General features: G+C 45.1%; 1 protein-coding gene across 1 annotated transcript in view; it reads right to left on the bottom strand.

The window, feature by feature from the left end:
* fras1 (Fraser extracellular matrix complex subunit 1) overlaps positions 1–17,317 on the bottom strand; it is a 129,906-nt gene that overhangs the window by 18,502 nt on the left and 94,087 nt on the right. The window contains exons 38-51 of the mRNA XM_086030020.1: positions 17,127–17,278; positions 15,739–15,901; positions 15,451–15,583; positions 12,004–12,188; positions 10,698–10,851; positions 8,555–8,821; positions 7,424–7,612; positions 7,233–7,352; positions 5,791–5,970; positions 3,979–4,103; positions 3,023–3,163; positions 2,522–2,752; positions 1,463–1,576; positions 500–650 (exon numbers count right to left, since the gene is read on the bottom strand). Of these exons, the coding sequence (XP_085886146.1) occupies positions 500–650; positions 1,463–1,576; positions 2,522–2,752; positions 3,023–3,163; positions 3,979–4,103; positions 5,791–5,970; positions 7,233–7,352; positions 7,424–7,612; positions 8,555–8,821; positions 10,698–10,851; positions 12,004–12,188; positions 15,451–15,583; positions 15,739–15,901; positions 17,127–17,278 (2,305 nt within the window). The remainder of the gene's footprint in view (positions 1–499; positions 651–1,462; positions 1,577–2,521; positions 2,753–3,022; positions 3,164–3,978; positions 4,104–5,790; positions 5,971–7,232; positions 7,353–7,423; positions 7,613–8,554; positions 8,822–10,697; positions 10,852–12,003; positions 12,189–15,450; positions 15,584–15,738; positions 15,902–17,126; positions 17,279–17,317) is intronic.

Here is a 17,317-nt window from a genome sequence, read left to right as displayed (position 1 = left end):
CAAACAATTTTTCTGTTGATTTGCGACGGATTCGAGTTCGCCCCCCAAATCGTGTTTTTCTATCATGACGTCTTCATGCTAGAGCGTATTGACAAAATAGTGAATGATGTGGAAAGCTCATGCCAAGGCTTTTAATTAGAGGTATGAGTCATTATGGTTTGTTGGAATAAAATGTTGGACCTTGTTTTTGAAGCACGGTGACCTTGGTGATCTCCTCAAGGTCAAATTCCAACAGCACCATAAAATCAATCAACCGACCAAGATTGAAGACAATCAGACAGAAAATGCCTGTGATTATTGTGGTTTGATGTTTCAAGTATTTGACCTTCCCGTGACCTTGACTTTTAATATGCATTCAAGCAAGCAGCGACCTTGTGAAAAGCCCTCAACCAAAAGAATCAACTTTTAAAAGACGGACGGAGCAGGGGCAAGGCAGCGGCGGATGGAGACGGCGTCCGGTTTAGTATTCGGGCAAGCGAAGACGAAGACCGGTGGCCACCTTGCGTGAAGGAGTTGACGCGGGCACCGGGTGCCCCTTTGCTCTCCAGGAAGCCGTGCTTGGGCTGGCTGGTGACCTCGTACACCAGCTGCTCGTCGACCGTGTCCGGGTCCACGGTCAGCAGCTCCTTCTTGGTGATCAGATTGGTCGCCTGGAGAGGACAAATCAGCAGTGCATACAATAACAACATGAGAACATTTGGGCCCCCAAAAATACAAAAAGTCAATGAGAAGACAAAGCTCCTCTTGTAACGAAGCGTTTACACCAGCAGGGGGTGCTGCTACACTCATTGTGATCTTACTGAGCAGAATTGCAAAGAGGGTGACATCAAGTGTCAAATAAGGGTTGCAAACTAGATTTGCAAGTCAAGGTTAGGGTTTCTGATAAAGGTAAGGGTTTAAAATGAAGGTTTCAAGAAAAAAAAGGGTTTTAAGATTGTTTTAGGGTTTCAAATTAGAGTCAGGGTTTTCAGATTCTGGGTTCTCCCAAGAGTTAGGACGTGTTTTACAGTTTATAATAAGGATTTCATTTAGAAAGCATGGCATGTTATAAGTGTTAGGGTTCTGAATTATTGTGTCAAAACGGGTTGAGGGTTTCGAACATGTTAGTGTCCAGCCAGGTCTGTGCTTTCAAGTCAAGGTTTGAAATCTGCGTTGGGTTGTAAACAAGGTTTAAGGTTTCAGATTAGGGTTTCAAAACAGGATTATGGTTTCAAATTAGGGTTTTAAGACTGTGCTAACATTTCAAATAAAAGATAGGGTTTCAAATTGGGGTTATTTAACAGTTTGGGGTTTCTAAGAAGGGTTAGGGTATCAAGCAAGACTTGGTGGTTTGAAGACGGGGTTTGGGTACCGAGCCAGAATCGAAGAGTGCGTAAATGAGGGTTTCAAGTGTGGTCTTTCAGTGTATGCTAGGGTTTCTAACAAGGCAAGATATGAAATGAAAGTTTCCAGCCCGTCTGACCTTGTTGTCCATGTACTCCAGCCACTGCAGACCGAGGTTGGTGACGATTCGCGGCGTGCCGTCATCCACGGGAAGAATTTCAATCTTGAACTTCTGCGGGGCCGCCGTCACAATCTAAAAACATGCCCGGTTTCACACTCGCGTGAACACATTGGAAAAACGGCACACTCGCGGGACCATTTTGGAAAATCTCAGATTCCCGCGACCATATTAGGAAATCTCATTTTCATGTGACCATGTTAAGAATCCTCACACTCGTGTGACCGTGTTGGAAAATGTCATTCACTTGATGATATTACAAAATCTCTTTCCTGTGATTATATATTAGAAAATGTCGTATTCATGTGACCATATCGGGAAAGCTCATTTTCATGTGAATCTCATTCACTTGACCATATTAAAAAGTAACATTCACATGACCGCATTCGAACATATATCGGACTTATACTCCAGTGCGATTTATATATATTTTTTTTCTTCTGTATTATGCATTTTATGGCTGGTGCGACTTGTACTCCGGGGCGACGTACAGTCCGCAAAATACGGTAAGCAGAAAAATGCACCTTTTTAGCCATTTATGGGGGCGGCCATTTTGTCACTTGTGTCGACTGAAAATGACATCACAACTGCTCGGGGCTCAGGTAACGACCAATCACGGCTCAACTTCAGAAAACAGGTCAGCCGTGATTGGTTGTTACCTGAGCCCTGAGCAGTTGTGATGTCATTTTCAGTGACAAAATGGCCGCCCCCGTAGATGGCTAAAAACGGCTGGATTAACTCTTATTCCACTGATAAAAATATTAATCAGAATGAAATTGTTTCAACCAGTGGGCTCGCATAGAACATATTCTTGAAAAAAAAGATGTTTGGGTTGACTTCCCTTTCATCATTTCATTTGAAATTCCATATCTATTAAACATGCTGGAATTGAATGTACAATCTCAAATTCAAGCAAAATGTAGATGTACCCCATTTCATATCAAATAGATCTGAAATCACATTTTAAGAGTTGAATTCTGGATGTCATTTTTGCAGCACGCTTGCGGACGGCGTACTCGCCTCCTTGCCGGCGTGGTCCCGGAGCACGAAGAGCAGGTTGGTGCCGTCGGCCAGCGTGAAGGCGAAGCTGTCCTGCAGCGAGTTGGAGCCGTCGTGGTTGTAGCTGACGCGGTTCTGGTAGACGTCGTCCATGCTGAAGGTGGCGGTGGGCCGGTAGTGCTGGCCGTTGCCCGTGCGCTCGATGGCGCCGTGGCGCGGCGGCTGCACCACCGTGAACACGATGGACTCGGCCTGCCGCACGGAGGACGGGACCGGGGCTCAAATCGCGCTTTTTGTCATTTTCATTCACTACCTTTTCAGACTCCAAAAAACAGCCTTTAACACCAAAGCCAGCAAAGCAGAATATCAACTTTAAAAAGCAGAAGTGCGGAATATTTTTGGGCCACTACACCCTGGTTCCACACGCTCGAATCTGTTATGTCTCTGACGCTACCTGCAATGCCGCAAATTTTTTGGGGGGGGACAAACTACGTACCCCCCAAAAAGGTTTTCCACACCAACCTCTGTGTCGGCATCAGTGGCCTTGAGCTCAAACTCGGTGATGGTTTTCCGCACGCCCTCCTGGACGCGCATACCGGGAACGTGGAGAAGGGGGAGCGAGTCGTCCACGGGTCTGATGGTGATGTAGAACGTCTGCGCCACCTGGAGGCCACATTTTGCCAAAGAAGCAAGAGGAAGGGAATATGATGTAAACAGTTGGATCACGCTGTCCAAAAAAAGTTGGACTTTTAATGGCCTTCATATTTTTGCAGTTGTCATTTACTGCCCTTTAACACCTTAAACTTTAATCAAAGATAAAAATCAACATTCAATAGATTTTAAGGCTGATTTAAATCTTACATTTATCATTTACTACTTCTAAAAACAGCAATAGCTTCTAAAATTTCATTTACCGTTTCCTTTTAATGAACTTTACTTTTGCAGTTTTAACATACTTCCTTTTGATAGCTTTAACCTTAAAAAAAACTATTTATTACTTTTCATTACTAACTTAATTTCATTTTTTAAACTACCTTTCAATTTTCAAATTTATAAAAGACCATGTAAAACTATTACCTTTTAATACTGACTTAATTTCTGCATTTAAAAAAAAATACTACATTTTAATATCACTTAAAAAAAAACAAATTGTCAATGCCAAATTCTATTTAATACCCTTCAGTATCTTCACATTTTCTTAATATTTATAAAATTTCATTTACTACCTTTTAATACTTATAAAACCGAATTTAATTCAATTGAATACGTTTCGATGTTTTTACCCCCCCCACATTTTTATTTAATACCTTTTGGTGGTTATAATAAAAAAATAAATAAATAAAAAAAACGCACCTTGTAAAATTCCCGATTTCATACATTTTGAAAACTTTTACAATGGGATTTTTTTTTCCCCACAATATTCACGGACTACTTTTCAATCCCTTTTTTATGTCGAAAAAAAAAAGCTTTACGGTCACCTCGTTGGTGCCATCAGACACTGTGAAGGAGAATTGGTCGGCGTGTTTTTCTTCTTGGCTGGTGTGAACATACTGGACGCTGCGGGACGCCAGGTCGGCCTGCGTGAAACTGTCGATTCGCACGCCTGCAAGACGGAAAAAGAAACAATCGCCGTTGGAACCAGATTCAGGCGCCTCTTCATCTGGATTGAGTCGGAGTAGAATATAACAATACTGTGGGAAAATTCAATTGCATACATTTCATTGATTTCATTTTTGATACGCTCCCACTTTTCGGTCAGAAACCGGCCTTTTTGGAGAAACCAACCCATGTTCTACAGCTGATTCCTAAAGAATAGTAAAAGTCGCAAGCAAGCTTTGTTTTGCCTGGTGAAAGAGGAGTCTCCACTCCTTTTTTGGGGGGGGGGGGTTGTGTGCCTAAATAGTGGCAGAGCGCAATATGGTGTGGGTCCTGAAAGACCAGCAAAATTCTCTGGTTACTTTAGGATCAATTTGTTTTTCCTCTGGCGGATTTCAGCATGAATTTCACCTTATCTCCTTTGCAAATCAATTTCCTTCTGCGTCCTTTTGCGCCCGGCGTCCTTCATCATCCCGACGAGACAATAAACTCCTCTCCGACAAAAAAAAACGAAGCGCGCTTGCTTATTAACGAGACAATTTGAAAGAATAATCATCTCTAATTGTGATTGTAATGACGGCGCATCACTCTGCCATTTAGTCAGGAGAGGCTACAAGAAGCACGACGGCTTTTTCACGGGCGCTAATGAGCTGCAGCTGGGTGCTGAAATGTGCTTTTAGGCAGCCCGGAGATACTTCACAATATTTATGGCCGGGTTGCTCTGCGGAGCCAAATGAAATAGACAAAGAAATGAGAGCCACGTCGATTTGAAAGCTGTTCATTTTGAAAACACAAGAACAAGTGAAGACGCTTGAGACAGTCGAAGTTCTGCAACCTTTTATAGATGATCAACCTTTTTTCAAATCGCAGATCTACATAAGTGTTTTTTTCCTTTGTTTGTCTTGTCCATGCCTTTATATTATCACTGACATGTTTCTGAAATGAGATGCTAATGAATGTATATGGTAACTTGTGAGAGTCTGTGCATTACCCTTATTTTCACGCAAGCACACAGTTCTGTTCAGATTGAGCTCTATTGCGTGGTTTTTATGACCGAATGTGATCGGTTGGGACGGGGTGAGTCACCGCGGGCCGAGATGTCTTGCATTTGTTGTCTTGGTGTTGTGTTGCTACGTTTGACTTTGTATGTTGGGCCAACTCTGCAATGAGATGGCTCATCTAAAGGAAGAAATGCACAATAAACGCTACACCCAACGAGCAAAATGATTTGGACTTGATTTTGACAAATGTCCAACTCAACTCGATCACGATAGCCAAGGTCCAAGTAGAATTCTGGAACGTTGGTTGCCAGCTCTACTACAAATATTTTTGAATAATATCCAAACGGGGGACCATCTAATGATTTTGGAAGAAATGTTAGACCAAAATTGGATTTAAAACCTGAGTGCGCTCATTTTGAATGGCAAGATTCCGACATTTTGGTAGGTAGCATCAAAGTCAAAACCTTCATTTTTGCCACCAAAGGGGAAGTCAAGCCAAACATCTTTTTTTAAGAATATGTTCCCAGCAAGCCCACTGGTTGAAACGCGTCATTCTGATGAACATTGCGTTTGTGGAATAAGAGTTCATCTTAACCCTCTGTGGGGGGCGGCCATTTTGTCACCTCCGTCGACTGAAAACGACATCACGGATAGATGCGTCGATTTGAACGGCGAATGGAGGATGGCGCCTACCAGGGTTGGCGGCGTGCTCCAGGTGTCCGAGGCCGGTCTGCTTGGTGAGGCGGTAGAGCAGCTCGCCGGGTTGGCTGTCTTGGTCGCTGGCCGACAGCTGCAGCGTGGTCACTTTCTTGGCAGAGTTCTCGTCCAGGACCAGGCCTTTGTTGACCACCACCGATGGGGGCTGGCGGTCCTCTGCAGGGCGGACGGACATTGGAGACAAAAACACATGACAATCTGTCTGCTGAGATTTGGTAGCAATCGGACAAAATCTCCAGGGCGGCTTTGAAGGAGCCATGGTCAAGGTTGTTTGCGGGACTTCTGATGATAGACGTCTACCAAATTTTGGGACGTAAATGAAACTGGCTTTTTTTGTTTTAACTCAAGGAGGAGTTTGTCTTTGTGGGACCACTGGAAATGGCTGCTTCAAACTAGAATGACGGACTGTGTGTCTTTTCAGGCTTAGCATCTTGAGGCATATTTGTGGGTCTACTCATGACGGACATGTGGACCAAATTTTATGTTGCTCACTGAAACCGGCTTCGGGGGCTCCATTTTTAAAAACTCTCTCGGCGGAGTTGGGTTTTTGTAGAACCTCTGGAAATGAGGCAAAAATGGCTGCTTCAAAATAGAATAGTATATTTCCTGTGTCGTCTTTTTCCGGCGTAGCTTTTTGAGACGTATTTGCGGGTCTACCTATGATAAACATGTCGACCAAATGCTCAGTAAAACTGGTTTTGGAGGCGTAATTCCCCCAAATAAATTGTGGGGTCGTTTTTTTGCAGCTAGGCTAAAATGGCTTCTTCAGAATGTGTCTTTTCGGGATTTTTGCTTTGTGTGTTTATCCATGATAGATATGCCCACCAAATTTCCTTGGTTGAAGTAAAAGTTGGTGCGGGGGCCGAATTCCCCAAGATTCCAGGAGAATGACCGTGAAAGGGCCACTTCCAAACACAGTGACTTCCTGCGTCTTTTCAGCCTTGGCTTGTTGAGACTTTTTGCTGCGTCTACTCATGATAGACATGTCCACCCCATTTTAAGGTTTTCAATGGATAAGGGCAAAATCCTGCAAACATTCTAAGGAGCCCTTAAAATGACAAAGGGAGCCTAAAACGGCCACTTCAACCTGAAACGGCAGATTTTCAGCCATGGCTTCTTGAGCCTTTTTTTTTTTTTTTTTGTCTGAGCCCACTCGTGACAGACAGGCGCAGCAAGTTCCGTGTTCGTGAGGGATATTGCCTTCAAATCATCCCGGGAGGCCCGAGCGAGTTGGAGTAAATAGGAAAGACGTGAGAGGCAGAAGATAAACGCCGCACAAAAGCGCAGGAGACTCAAGGCCAGGCGGTGCGGCGGCGAGCCACGCGACCGAGGCGGAACGACGCGAGCGCCCGAGGAGGAAGCGGCCAACGCTAAGAGGCAATCAGCTCCGGCCAGTCGCAAATTTCAAGTCCAGCTACCCAGCACGCTGATGAAGAAGGACTGGTCGATGAGTTTGTTGCCCTGCGGGTCCACCAGGTTGAACTTGAACGACTGGCCGCCTCCCTTCTGGCCTTTCTCGTGGCTGTACTGCAGCAGCCCTGCAAGGCAAAGCACAGCGGGCCGCTCAAGCGGACCGAGCGCAAGACGCCGGCCGCAGCTTTCCACTCACCTCGGTTGACGTCGTCCTGTGTGAAAGTGCGCACGGGACCCTTGGTGGAAACTTTGCGGAGGCCGGCGCTGCCGCTCAGCTGGACTTTGCCACTGGGAGGATCTTTGGTCATGACGTAGCGCAGCTTCAGGCTGTCCGAGTCCACGTCGCTCGCTTTCAGGTTCTGCTCGGTGATCTTGGCCCAAGAACCTGCAGCATGCGCAATACACGCTTTGCATTTTTTCGGCTCTTGAAACGATTGGGCATGTTTTGTCAAATTTGGTGTGGACTTTTCCTTCTTCGATGGACTTAGTTTTCATTTGCGTTCATAGCGGGCTTGTTCGTTTTGATTCGCTTTGGAAATACTTTCTTTTGGTTTGGCTTGAATTAGCATTCGTTTTTTTCTTTGTAAATGGATGCAGTGCTTGTCAAGTGCAAGATGAAAAAAAAAAAGGTCATTAAGTACTGTGTCATGAAGGAAACGGCAATTCTCAAACAACTGTTTGAGCTTGCAACGCTGAAATAAATACATTTTGTTTTTTGCTACAATTATAGTCCGTTTCAGTTCGTTTTCTTTTTTTCTTCTGTTTAAAAAAAAGGTATTTTCACATTTATTTGACTTTGTTTACAAAAATCTTTTTTTCAATTGCAGTTTTATTCATTTTGTTTGTTTTTCGTTAACTATAATCAACTTGATGAGACGGCGTAGTCAAAAAGGCTTTGCAATTTAGTGTAACCAACTGTGCCCGCTTGCAAATTTGAGCTCATTTGAGCAAATTTCCTTCTAGAACTTTTTAAGTATGAGGCCTGGAATTTGCTCTTGAAATGTCTGCTTGAAAGCCAAAAGGCCACTTGTTTTGATGTTATGTCCTGTTATGATGGATTTGTCGGCCAAATCTTGTGCTGAGCAACGAAATCGGTGCCGGGTGCAAATGTTTATAATTAGCTCCTTAGAAGTCCCCCTTGAAATGTCTTCTAAAACCAAAATGGCCAACTTCCTTTTGAACTAAGGCCATGAGTCCTTGGGACTTTTTTTTCCCCCACACGTCCCACCGCGATTGACGCGTCCACCAAATTTCGCGTGGACGCGCGAGACCGGTGCCGGGGCCTCGTTTGAACTTTGCCAAGTGAGTGACTAAGCGCCTGGCTGACCGGCTGGCAGCTGCAGGCCTCTGTTGACGGTCATGCGCGGCCCCTCGCCGCGGGTGACGTCCACGGTGAAGCGCAGGCGTCCGCCGGCGTGGGCGTGGACGCCGTCAGTGACGGTGAAGGCCAACTCGTCGGCGCCGCCGCTGACCGTCTCGGGCGTGTAGACCAGCAGGCGGTCCAGGACGTCCTGGTAGGTGAAGGTGGATCCCGGCGCCAGGACGCGGCCGTTCTCCAGCGGCTGCGAGTAGAACTGACGCCGGCGGAGTTTACCTGATAGGGGCGTGGAAAGACAGGCTTTCGACAACGTTCACTTGTTACCGCTCGAAAAATACAGTACAAGCGCACTGTGCACTTGAAATACAACTTGACGGCCGCTCGAGGAAATGTCTCCCTATTTCACCTTAGGCGAGGTCATACATAAACACACGTGATCGGACTTATGCATTTCTTATTCTAAAACAAAAGATTAAATGATAGGATTATAGTGACCAAAAAATGATTTTATAAGTGCAAAGGCATATCTCTTTCTAATTCGGCAGCACTTCTGACACTGCACCATAATTGTTATTGTTCCGTTTCTATTTTCGACATATTTGTATGTGGAACCGACCGCAACATTCTTTCTGTGTGGAAACGGATGCAATGTCCTTCTTTGCTGGGTTGTGTGTGAAAAAGGCACCGAAGCACTTTGTCCTCAAACTGTATTGCTGTATTTTTCTTTATTTCAGGCAAGCACTTTGTTTTCGCTGGTCTTGCAGTGGCAGCTAGGACTGAAAGGACAATTTTGCTGCGAAAACACAGTGTTTGGAGGTCAGCTAATTTGAGCGCGCGTGTGTGTGTGTGTGTGCGTGCGGTTTGAGAAATGGCCGCAGTCATCTTGCAATGGATGTCTTATTTCCAACTTTGTGTGTACGTGTATTTCTTAGCGCTGCCCCAGTTATTTACCATCCACGCCGTAGAAGCGCGCGTGTGTGTGTGTACAAGCACAAGTCCAACTTTAGATGCGTTGGTTTATTAATGCCAAAAGTAAACACAGACCTCCGCCAATGCTCATCTGAGTCAAATTTGGTTTGGGAAATAGCCGGTTCAAAGCAAAATGGAAGATTTCCTGTGTTTGGATTTTGGGCCTACTAATGAGAGATACGTCTACCAAATTTCACAATGGTAAAATTGTTTCAGGGGCTGAATTCAAAACAAAAACTCCCTCGGTGGAGGGACCACACTAAATCACCTGAAAATGGCTTCTTTAAGTCAAAGTGGCGGACTTCTGTGTCTTTTCCGACATGCTTTCTTCAGACTTTTTTTGTGGGCGTACTCGTGCTAGGCAGCATGAATTTCATGCCCTAAGTGAGCCTATCAAATGCCATGTCGCTAAGTGAAATGAGCTTCGGGCGCTGAATTTTCTAAATGCCTTCATGATCCCAAAACGGCAGATTTAAAGAACCCAAACATATTTTTTTTTCAAGAATATGTTCTATGCAGGCCCCCTAGTTGAAACGCAGCATTCTGATTAATATTGTGTTTGTGGAATATGAGTCAAGCAGCCAAATCTAGCCATGTCGTGGGTCGGCCATTTTGTCATTTCTGTTGACTGAGAATGACACCACAACTGCTCAGGTAACGGCCAATCAGCAGTTGTGATGTCATTTTCAGTGGACAGAGGTGACAAAATGGCCGCCCCAGAGATGGCTAAAAACAGGCGGATTAACTCTTATTCCACAAATGCAATACTCACCAGAATGCCCTGTTTCAATTTGTGGGCTTGCATAGAACACATTCTTGCAAAAAATATGTTTGGGTGGACTTCCCCTTTAAGCGCCTTTTTGGACATGGATTCTGGAGATGTTTTGGTAGGTCTACTCATGATGGACATGCATACCAAATTCCGTGCTGCTAAGTGAAACAGGCTAACTTTTCAAAACCTCTCTAAGAGGAGATTGTCTGGAAAATGATCCCAAAACGACCATTTCAAAGCAGAATGTCTTTTTTGCCATGGATGCTTGAGACTTTTTTGGAGGTCTCCTCATGATGGACACGCTTACCAAATTCCACCTCGCAAAGTGAAACGAGCCTCGGTACGTTGCAAAACGCCGGCGTTGGACAAAGCAAGACAATGGCATTTGCTGCAGCGTGTTGCGGCGCTGACCGTAGGATGGCTTCCGTACGACGGTGAACACAATCTCGTTCTCCGGCGTGTCCTGGTCCAGGACGCTGAGGGACGCGTTGGTGACCACCGCTCCCGAGTTCTCCTCCACGTGGACGCTGCTGACCGACACCAGGGGCTCACTCTGCCGCTTGCCCTGCGGGGGGAGCCAACCGGCCACACGGGACGGCGTTAATTCAGCCGGACGACTCGGGCGCGGCGTTCATCGGCGGGGCCGACGGGCGGCCATCACTCGCACGTTAGCCGGAAGGTCACGCTCGACAACGTGAACGAATGAAGCCGCCTGCGCCAAGGCTTAAACGTTTGTCAGCGCCGGAATCAATGAGCGGCCGCCGTCCACCTTCCTTTGGGGTGCCAGCAAACAGAACACAGCCCCGAAAGGCATGGGCGGAGACAAGCGCATCGCATCCCGCTAGACGGCTTCTGGATCGAAAGGTCGTAAAGGTGCCCAAAATGTCAGCCAAAAGAAAAAAAATAGTTTTTTGAGATTTGCTTAATCCGTTCCCTGCCATCAAGGTTAATATTTATCAACTGGAATTGGACTGACAGCAACTGCGGAATATATTTGCCAAGCCGGTCGAAATTCAGGTTTGGAAACCACCGTCATGACGAGCAGATCCCCGTAGGTGGCGGCATTGCATCACTTTGGGTTTGAGAGAAGCACAACTTTTTCGTGGAAGATGGCGATTGGCCGGTGAATATCGGCTTGTCATGTCGATTAAGAGGGAGACACAATGGAAGCCACAGCTGTTCAGGCACCTCAAACTACGTGCGTGTCACTGTTGAAAGTGTGTGTGGCGTCGATGAGAAAAAAAAAAAAAAAATGGCACGGAGAGAATGGCGAACACCGTGTCAAAAAGTTCAGCTCCAGCCACGCAGTGAGTCGGCATTGCCCATGGCACATTTCTTAATTGGATATCTGGAAAAAAACATTTAGTTCGCAAAAAGACTTTCTCGGTCTTGTTTTGGGTCCTTTTCCAGTTTGAGGTGTCGAAAAAGAAAAGTCACTGTTCTGCTTGCCATGTATCGTTTGGCAAGTCGCGTTGGCCACTTAGTGATGAGAAACCAGTGAAACCAAGCCACGTTCTGCTCCTGAGAACTAAAAAAAAACCTCTGGATCGAACACAGTTTGGTTGAAAAAAGGTTTTGTCGAAAATCATCAAAAATGTAAGTATGTTTTGAAGTTGGGGTCATTTTTTTTTTTTTTTTGCAGACCTTTACGTAATTTCTGCACCACAAACAATCACAGTCTAAGTACGGGTTGAGCTTGAGCCCCCGCGCGTATCACCTGGATGTGGACGTGGACGTTGAAGGCCTCCGTCTGGCTGTGTCCGTCACTGACGTAGAAGCTGAAGGCGTCCTGCCGCGCCGGCTGGCCCGCGCGCTGCACGTAGAAGATGCGCTCCGACCTCAGGTCCTCCACCGAGAACGGCGCGTCGGGCGTGACCGCTCGCGAACCTCCCCCCGATCCGCCTGCTCACAAAAAAAAACCAACAAAAAAAAACATGCATGAGGGAAGCATGAATAAAAAAAAATGATTTCGGGGCCCGGCTTACTGATCACTTCATTTCCTCTTAAGAGATTCTAATGAGTAAAGTGTTGCTCCGCCTACTGACAAACTCACATCATTATTATTTTTTTTTTGGAACTTATCTGGCATTGTTCCTTAAAATCTTCACCTTTTCACTGTGTTATCTAAAAGGCTGCCTAAAAGAAAAGGAGTGCTTTGGCGCCATTTTGTTGCATCTTGGGGAAGAAGAACTATGTTGAGGTGAGGCGTTTATCAGACAGTTGCATTTAGTGGAATCTTGTGGTAATAATATACAATTACACCGACTTTTGCTATTCACGACAAAAATGAAAAATGGAAGCAAAAAAAACACTTGTTTTGATTTGCACTCACTACTCAGTGAGATACTGAATATCATACATAAAAGATCCGGTTCACTATGCATTTTCTGCAAAAAAACACATCTCGTTTTGGGTTTTAAAAAATGACGAGCAAGCTACAAAGAATAATTTGGAGTAAAGAACAACATAAAAGTCCAACGCTGAATAGAATCATTCAGCTGTATCAAAAGAACACAAAATGCACCATAAAAAAACCCAAAACGGATTATTCGATCCAGTTACACGCCAGAATGCAATTTCTGTAGAAATGGCGAGCAAGTGTAGAAAAGCTGAAGCTGAACTAAAATGCTAGGGAAATTTGGAAAAGACACTTTCATGTTGGAATTGTTTCAATCCGTCAAGAAATGTTGAATTCTGTCAAATATCTCTTCAATTTGGCAATTTCATCCAAAATGTGTAACATTTTCGTGTTACTCTATTCTTCCTGGGTATTACAGGGAAAAAAAAGGGGCCCTAAGCAGGTACTTTGTCATCTGCCTTGGGTGAGAGACAACAGGCCGCTGAAGAAGTGTGCCTTGATCAGATCCTCCGGTGCTGGAATCTTTTGACGCCATCTGACAGCCCCGATGATGGCGCCCCCTTCACGCATCACTTGCCGGCAAAACAGAGGCGGCGAGGAGTCGGTGTCTTGTTTTGACACCGGGTGATGTTAAGCGGCGCCGCGTCACCTTGCACTTCCATCATCATTTCAGTCTGGGAAGGCGAGCGAGGGGAGTCTCTTATCTGAAGAGGAACCTGCCCGGAATCTCAATCAGGACCACCGCCGCCGCGGCGTTAAGGGAAGCCAACAACGGTGAGGGATCTCAGGGACTTATAAAAGTAAAAACATTTAAAAAGGAAGGTAAAAAACAGGGGATAGTGGCAAGGCAAATTTTGCTGCCATGCCTGGGATGGTAGAAAACAAACAAATTCCCCCCAAATGTCAAACTTTGCGTGTCTTTTCACAAATGATTTCTGGAGACATTCACGAGAGACACGTCTACCGAAATTCATGTTGCTAAGTGAAAGTGAGGGTCGAATTCTCCCAACTTATCAACAACCCCTGAATATGAGCAAAGTCACCCTAAAATGGCAAAATGGCTGACTTCCTGCTTCTTTTCAGGCATGGATTCTTCAGACTCTTTTGTGCCTAGCAAACGTCATGTTGCTGGAGAAGAACTTTCAAAACTGAAGGACTCCTGAAAACGACCCCAAAAATGCCTGCTTCAAACCAAATTGGCCGATTTCTCGTATTCCTCTTTGGCATGGCTTCTTGAGACTTGTTTGCGGGTCTACTAGACAAGTCTAGCAAATGTCATGTTGTCCATTCTTGCTTGGGAGTCCACATTAACGCTATGCCATGTGGAGTGTCTGTGCTCTCCGGACTGCAGCCGAGGCCGAGAGTTTGTGGTGTGGAGCAGAAATTCACGTTGTTATTTTATCGTGCCATAAGGTACGGAATTACAGCCTGCTACGGCAAGCTATCGGTCCAGCTGAAAATGAATCGTCTGGCCCCACATGCCGTGAAAATGACGGCCACTAATAATCATCCTTCTCTCAAGACTATTTATGAACAATCCATTACGAGGCAGGCTGGAAAATTACCGTCTGATCAAACTCACATTTTTCACCCAGAGTACCGGCAGAAGATTTAGAGTTCCTCGGAGCAGCCAGAACCCATACAAGCAACATTTTTATTCCTACATCGATTAAGATCATGAATGCAAATATGTAGCTCACTGTACTGGAATTGTTTCGTGATTCCGGCGACCGTGCTTTTTAAATCACCCTTGATGTGAGTGCCCATTGCAAACTGCAGAGCCGGTTGAGCATTCATGACAAATTTCCCTTTTGGGGACAATAAAGTATATGAAATGGAAAAAAAAAATGAAATGTTGATAAGACAAACTATCTTCAAGAGCTGCATTTTTCCGCCAAAATGTTTGCCTTTTATGACCAGTCATCAAACCAGACATGCAGTTTGACCTTACTTCAGTGCACTTTCTCCATTTTTGTCGAAAATAGTTTCATTTGGAATTCTAGCCTGCCTTCGATATATTCCAAGTTGAGTAATGGAATCTTTCCCCGGTGATGGACTGCTTCCCATTCAACCTAAAGACACGTGTTTTTTTCCAACATTATTTTGGGGGATTTCGGAAAAGCATTCCGGGAAAATTGAGCTACTAGGCCTTGTAATGTCGCCATGACAGATGACGGCCAGTCGCAAGCACTGAGAGCGAGGTGGAGGATTCGATTTAGGATCATCATTGGAGTGAATCCTATCGACTCGGATTCAATTGCATGCATTTGGAATTTGTGTGTATTGTATCGCAAATAAAGTAAATCGCATCATAGCGTAATTGTAATGACTCCGTGTATCTGTATTGTATTGGATCGGATTGCATTGTGATTTGAGTAAACCATATGTCAGAATATTCGTAAAATGTCGTACTGAATTGCGTTTGCAAATCGCATTTGATTGAAGTGTAATTGGCGGGAATCGTATCGATTTGTAATTGGACGCAATTGTATCATAAATATAGTAAATCGCATCCTGGATCAAATCATCGTACTTTGAGTGAATTGTATTGAAAATTAAGTCAATCGTAACATATCGTAATTGCGGTGATTCTTACATCTGAATGAAAGTAAAGTGTATCATAATCGGAGTGACTTCAGTCATAACATCATAATTGAAGTTAATGGTATCGTATTATTGAATCGCACCACACCCTAATTGGAATTAATCGTATTGTGTCTTATCGGAATTCTGGTCAATCGTCTTCTATTGAGTAAATAATGTCGTCATGTGGACGCGCTCATCTGAAGGTGGCGGGGCTTTTACCTTGCTTGGTGTTTTCGATGAATCCGTACTGGGGGGGGCTGACGAGCCAAATCAGAAGGTTCTTCCCGGGCGTGTCCAGGTCGGATACGATGATGTGATTGGTTGACAGCTGCACGCGACCGCCCTCCTGCACCTACAACGACCATTACAATAGTTCCATTTGTTCCGAGTCTGAAATAAAATCATTTCCGCGGACAACAAACACTCCCCGCATGAACCGTAACACAGCCCAAATAATGATAATGATAACAATGATAGTAAAAAGAGAGCCGCAATGTGCGCGGTAACCTCGATTCCGCTGCGCACGGTGACGGCGGGCGGCTGCCTGGCATTGGGTGCGATGGTGATGGTGCACATCTGGTTGTCAAGACGATTGTTGTCGCCGTCGTAGACGACAAAGTGGAAGATGTCCGTGACGGGCTGGTTGCCCGTCTCCAAGGAAGTGATGTATCTGACAAGACGTTGAAATAAACCTCATTGACATTCTCAGCGGAATCGTCGAAGATTGGACAGCCCGATGGTGGGAAACTGCGTTACGATTACCGCGTGAGATAAAGACACTTTAAACGTACAGCGTTCACAGACCCAACTTATTGTATTTGCAGTCGGAGAGAATCGAACTTTTCCAATCGAAATTGGAGTGAACCGTGAAGTATCATCATTCGATCATTGAAGTCAATAATAACAAGGTTGGAGTGAATTGCATCGTTTCGGAGGATTGGATGGATTTGTAAGCGTACGACTGCTGAATGGCCGGAATACAAAAGGATGGACTTTATAAACCGATTGCGTCCATTCACTGACTCGAGTGTTTGAGTGATTATGGCCGCAGTCTAATTCATTGTGGATGAACAACGACACAACACTTTAATCCCCGCAAAGCGAGAAGGGCATTAAATCCATACTGATGCCATGGTGTCTAATCCAATGTTAATCCTCATAGAGCAATTAGCGACTCTTGTTTTTCTTAGCCACGCGTTTACACTAAAAGGCAGTTGATGATGACGTGGTCTCACGAGGACCTCCGGCGGGGAGCCTCAGACTGCGGACGAAAACAGTCCAGTCCGTCAATCAGAGGTGACTTTTGATTGTTTTTCTTTAATAGCGGGCGATGGTCCCACGAGACGATGAAGGAGACAACCAAAACAATGTGCTGGGTTTCGCTGCACCAGGGAAGACCGCCATTGGTTGGACTCGAAAAACTTTGATTTTTATCCATCTTATCTATCTTTTTTCTATCCACTGCTTGGACTGTATCACATCATCGTAATTGGAGCGAATCACATTGTACGATTGAAGCAAATTGTATTTCATCATAACTGAATCAAATCGAATTGCAGTGTAATAGGCGTTAGTCCGATCGCGTTTATGATCGATGTGAATCGTAAGGCATCACGCATCATCCGAGCGTACTGTATCGTAACACGATATCGTAATACGAATCATATCATATCGTCAATAGAATCTAACAGTAATTGGTGTGAATCGTATCATTTCGTAATCGTGTCTATCGTATAGTAACGGCCGGCCTGGGAGAGTATAGCGACTCACGGTTGGAGAGTGTCAATGAGATATTTGTGCAGTAATTGAAGTGAAATACGTCCTCCGCTGCACGATTTATCGCATGGCTAAATTGTGACCGTATACGTAGTCGTCGCTGGCAATTTGTCGGCAACCTGATGGTTCCGCGCTTGATGTCGTCCATGGAGAAGGTGGAATATTCCCTCAGTTCCTGCGGTTCTTGCTGGTCCCGAGTCCTGGTCAGGATGCCGTACATCGGCACCGACACCAGCTGGATGCGGATCTGCTCGTCTGGCGATGAGTCGTCCTGACACAAACAAGTGCAACGATATCACTGAGGTGCAAA

This window comes from Filicampus tigris, chromosome 5 (assembly GCF_054856515.1).
Source record: "Filicampus tigris isolate MCC_2025a chromosome 5, RoL_Ftig_1.0, whole genome shotgun sequence".
Lineage (NCBI taxonomy): Eukaryota > Metazoa > Chordata > Actinopteri > Syngnathiformes > Syngnathidae > Filicampus > Filicampus tigris.
The sequence above is the reverse complement of the archived record's forward strand: the minus strand, read 5'-3'. Positions and strand labels throughout refer to the sequence as shown.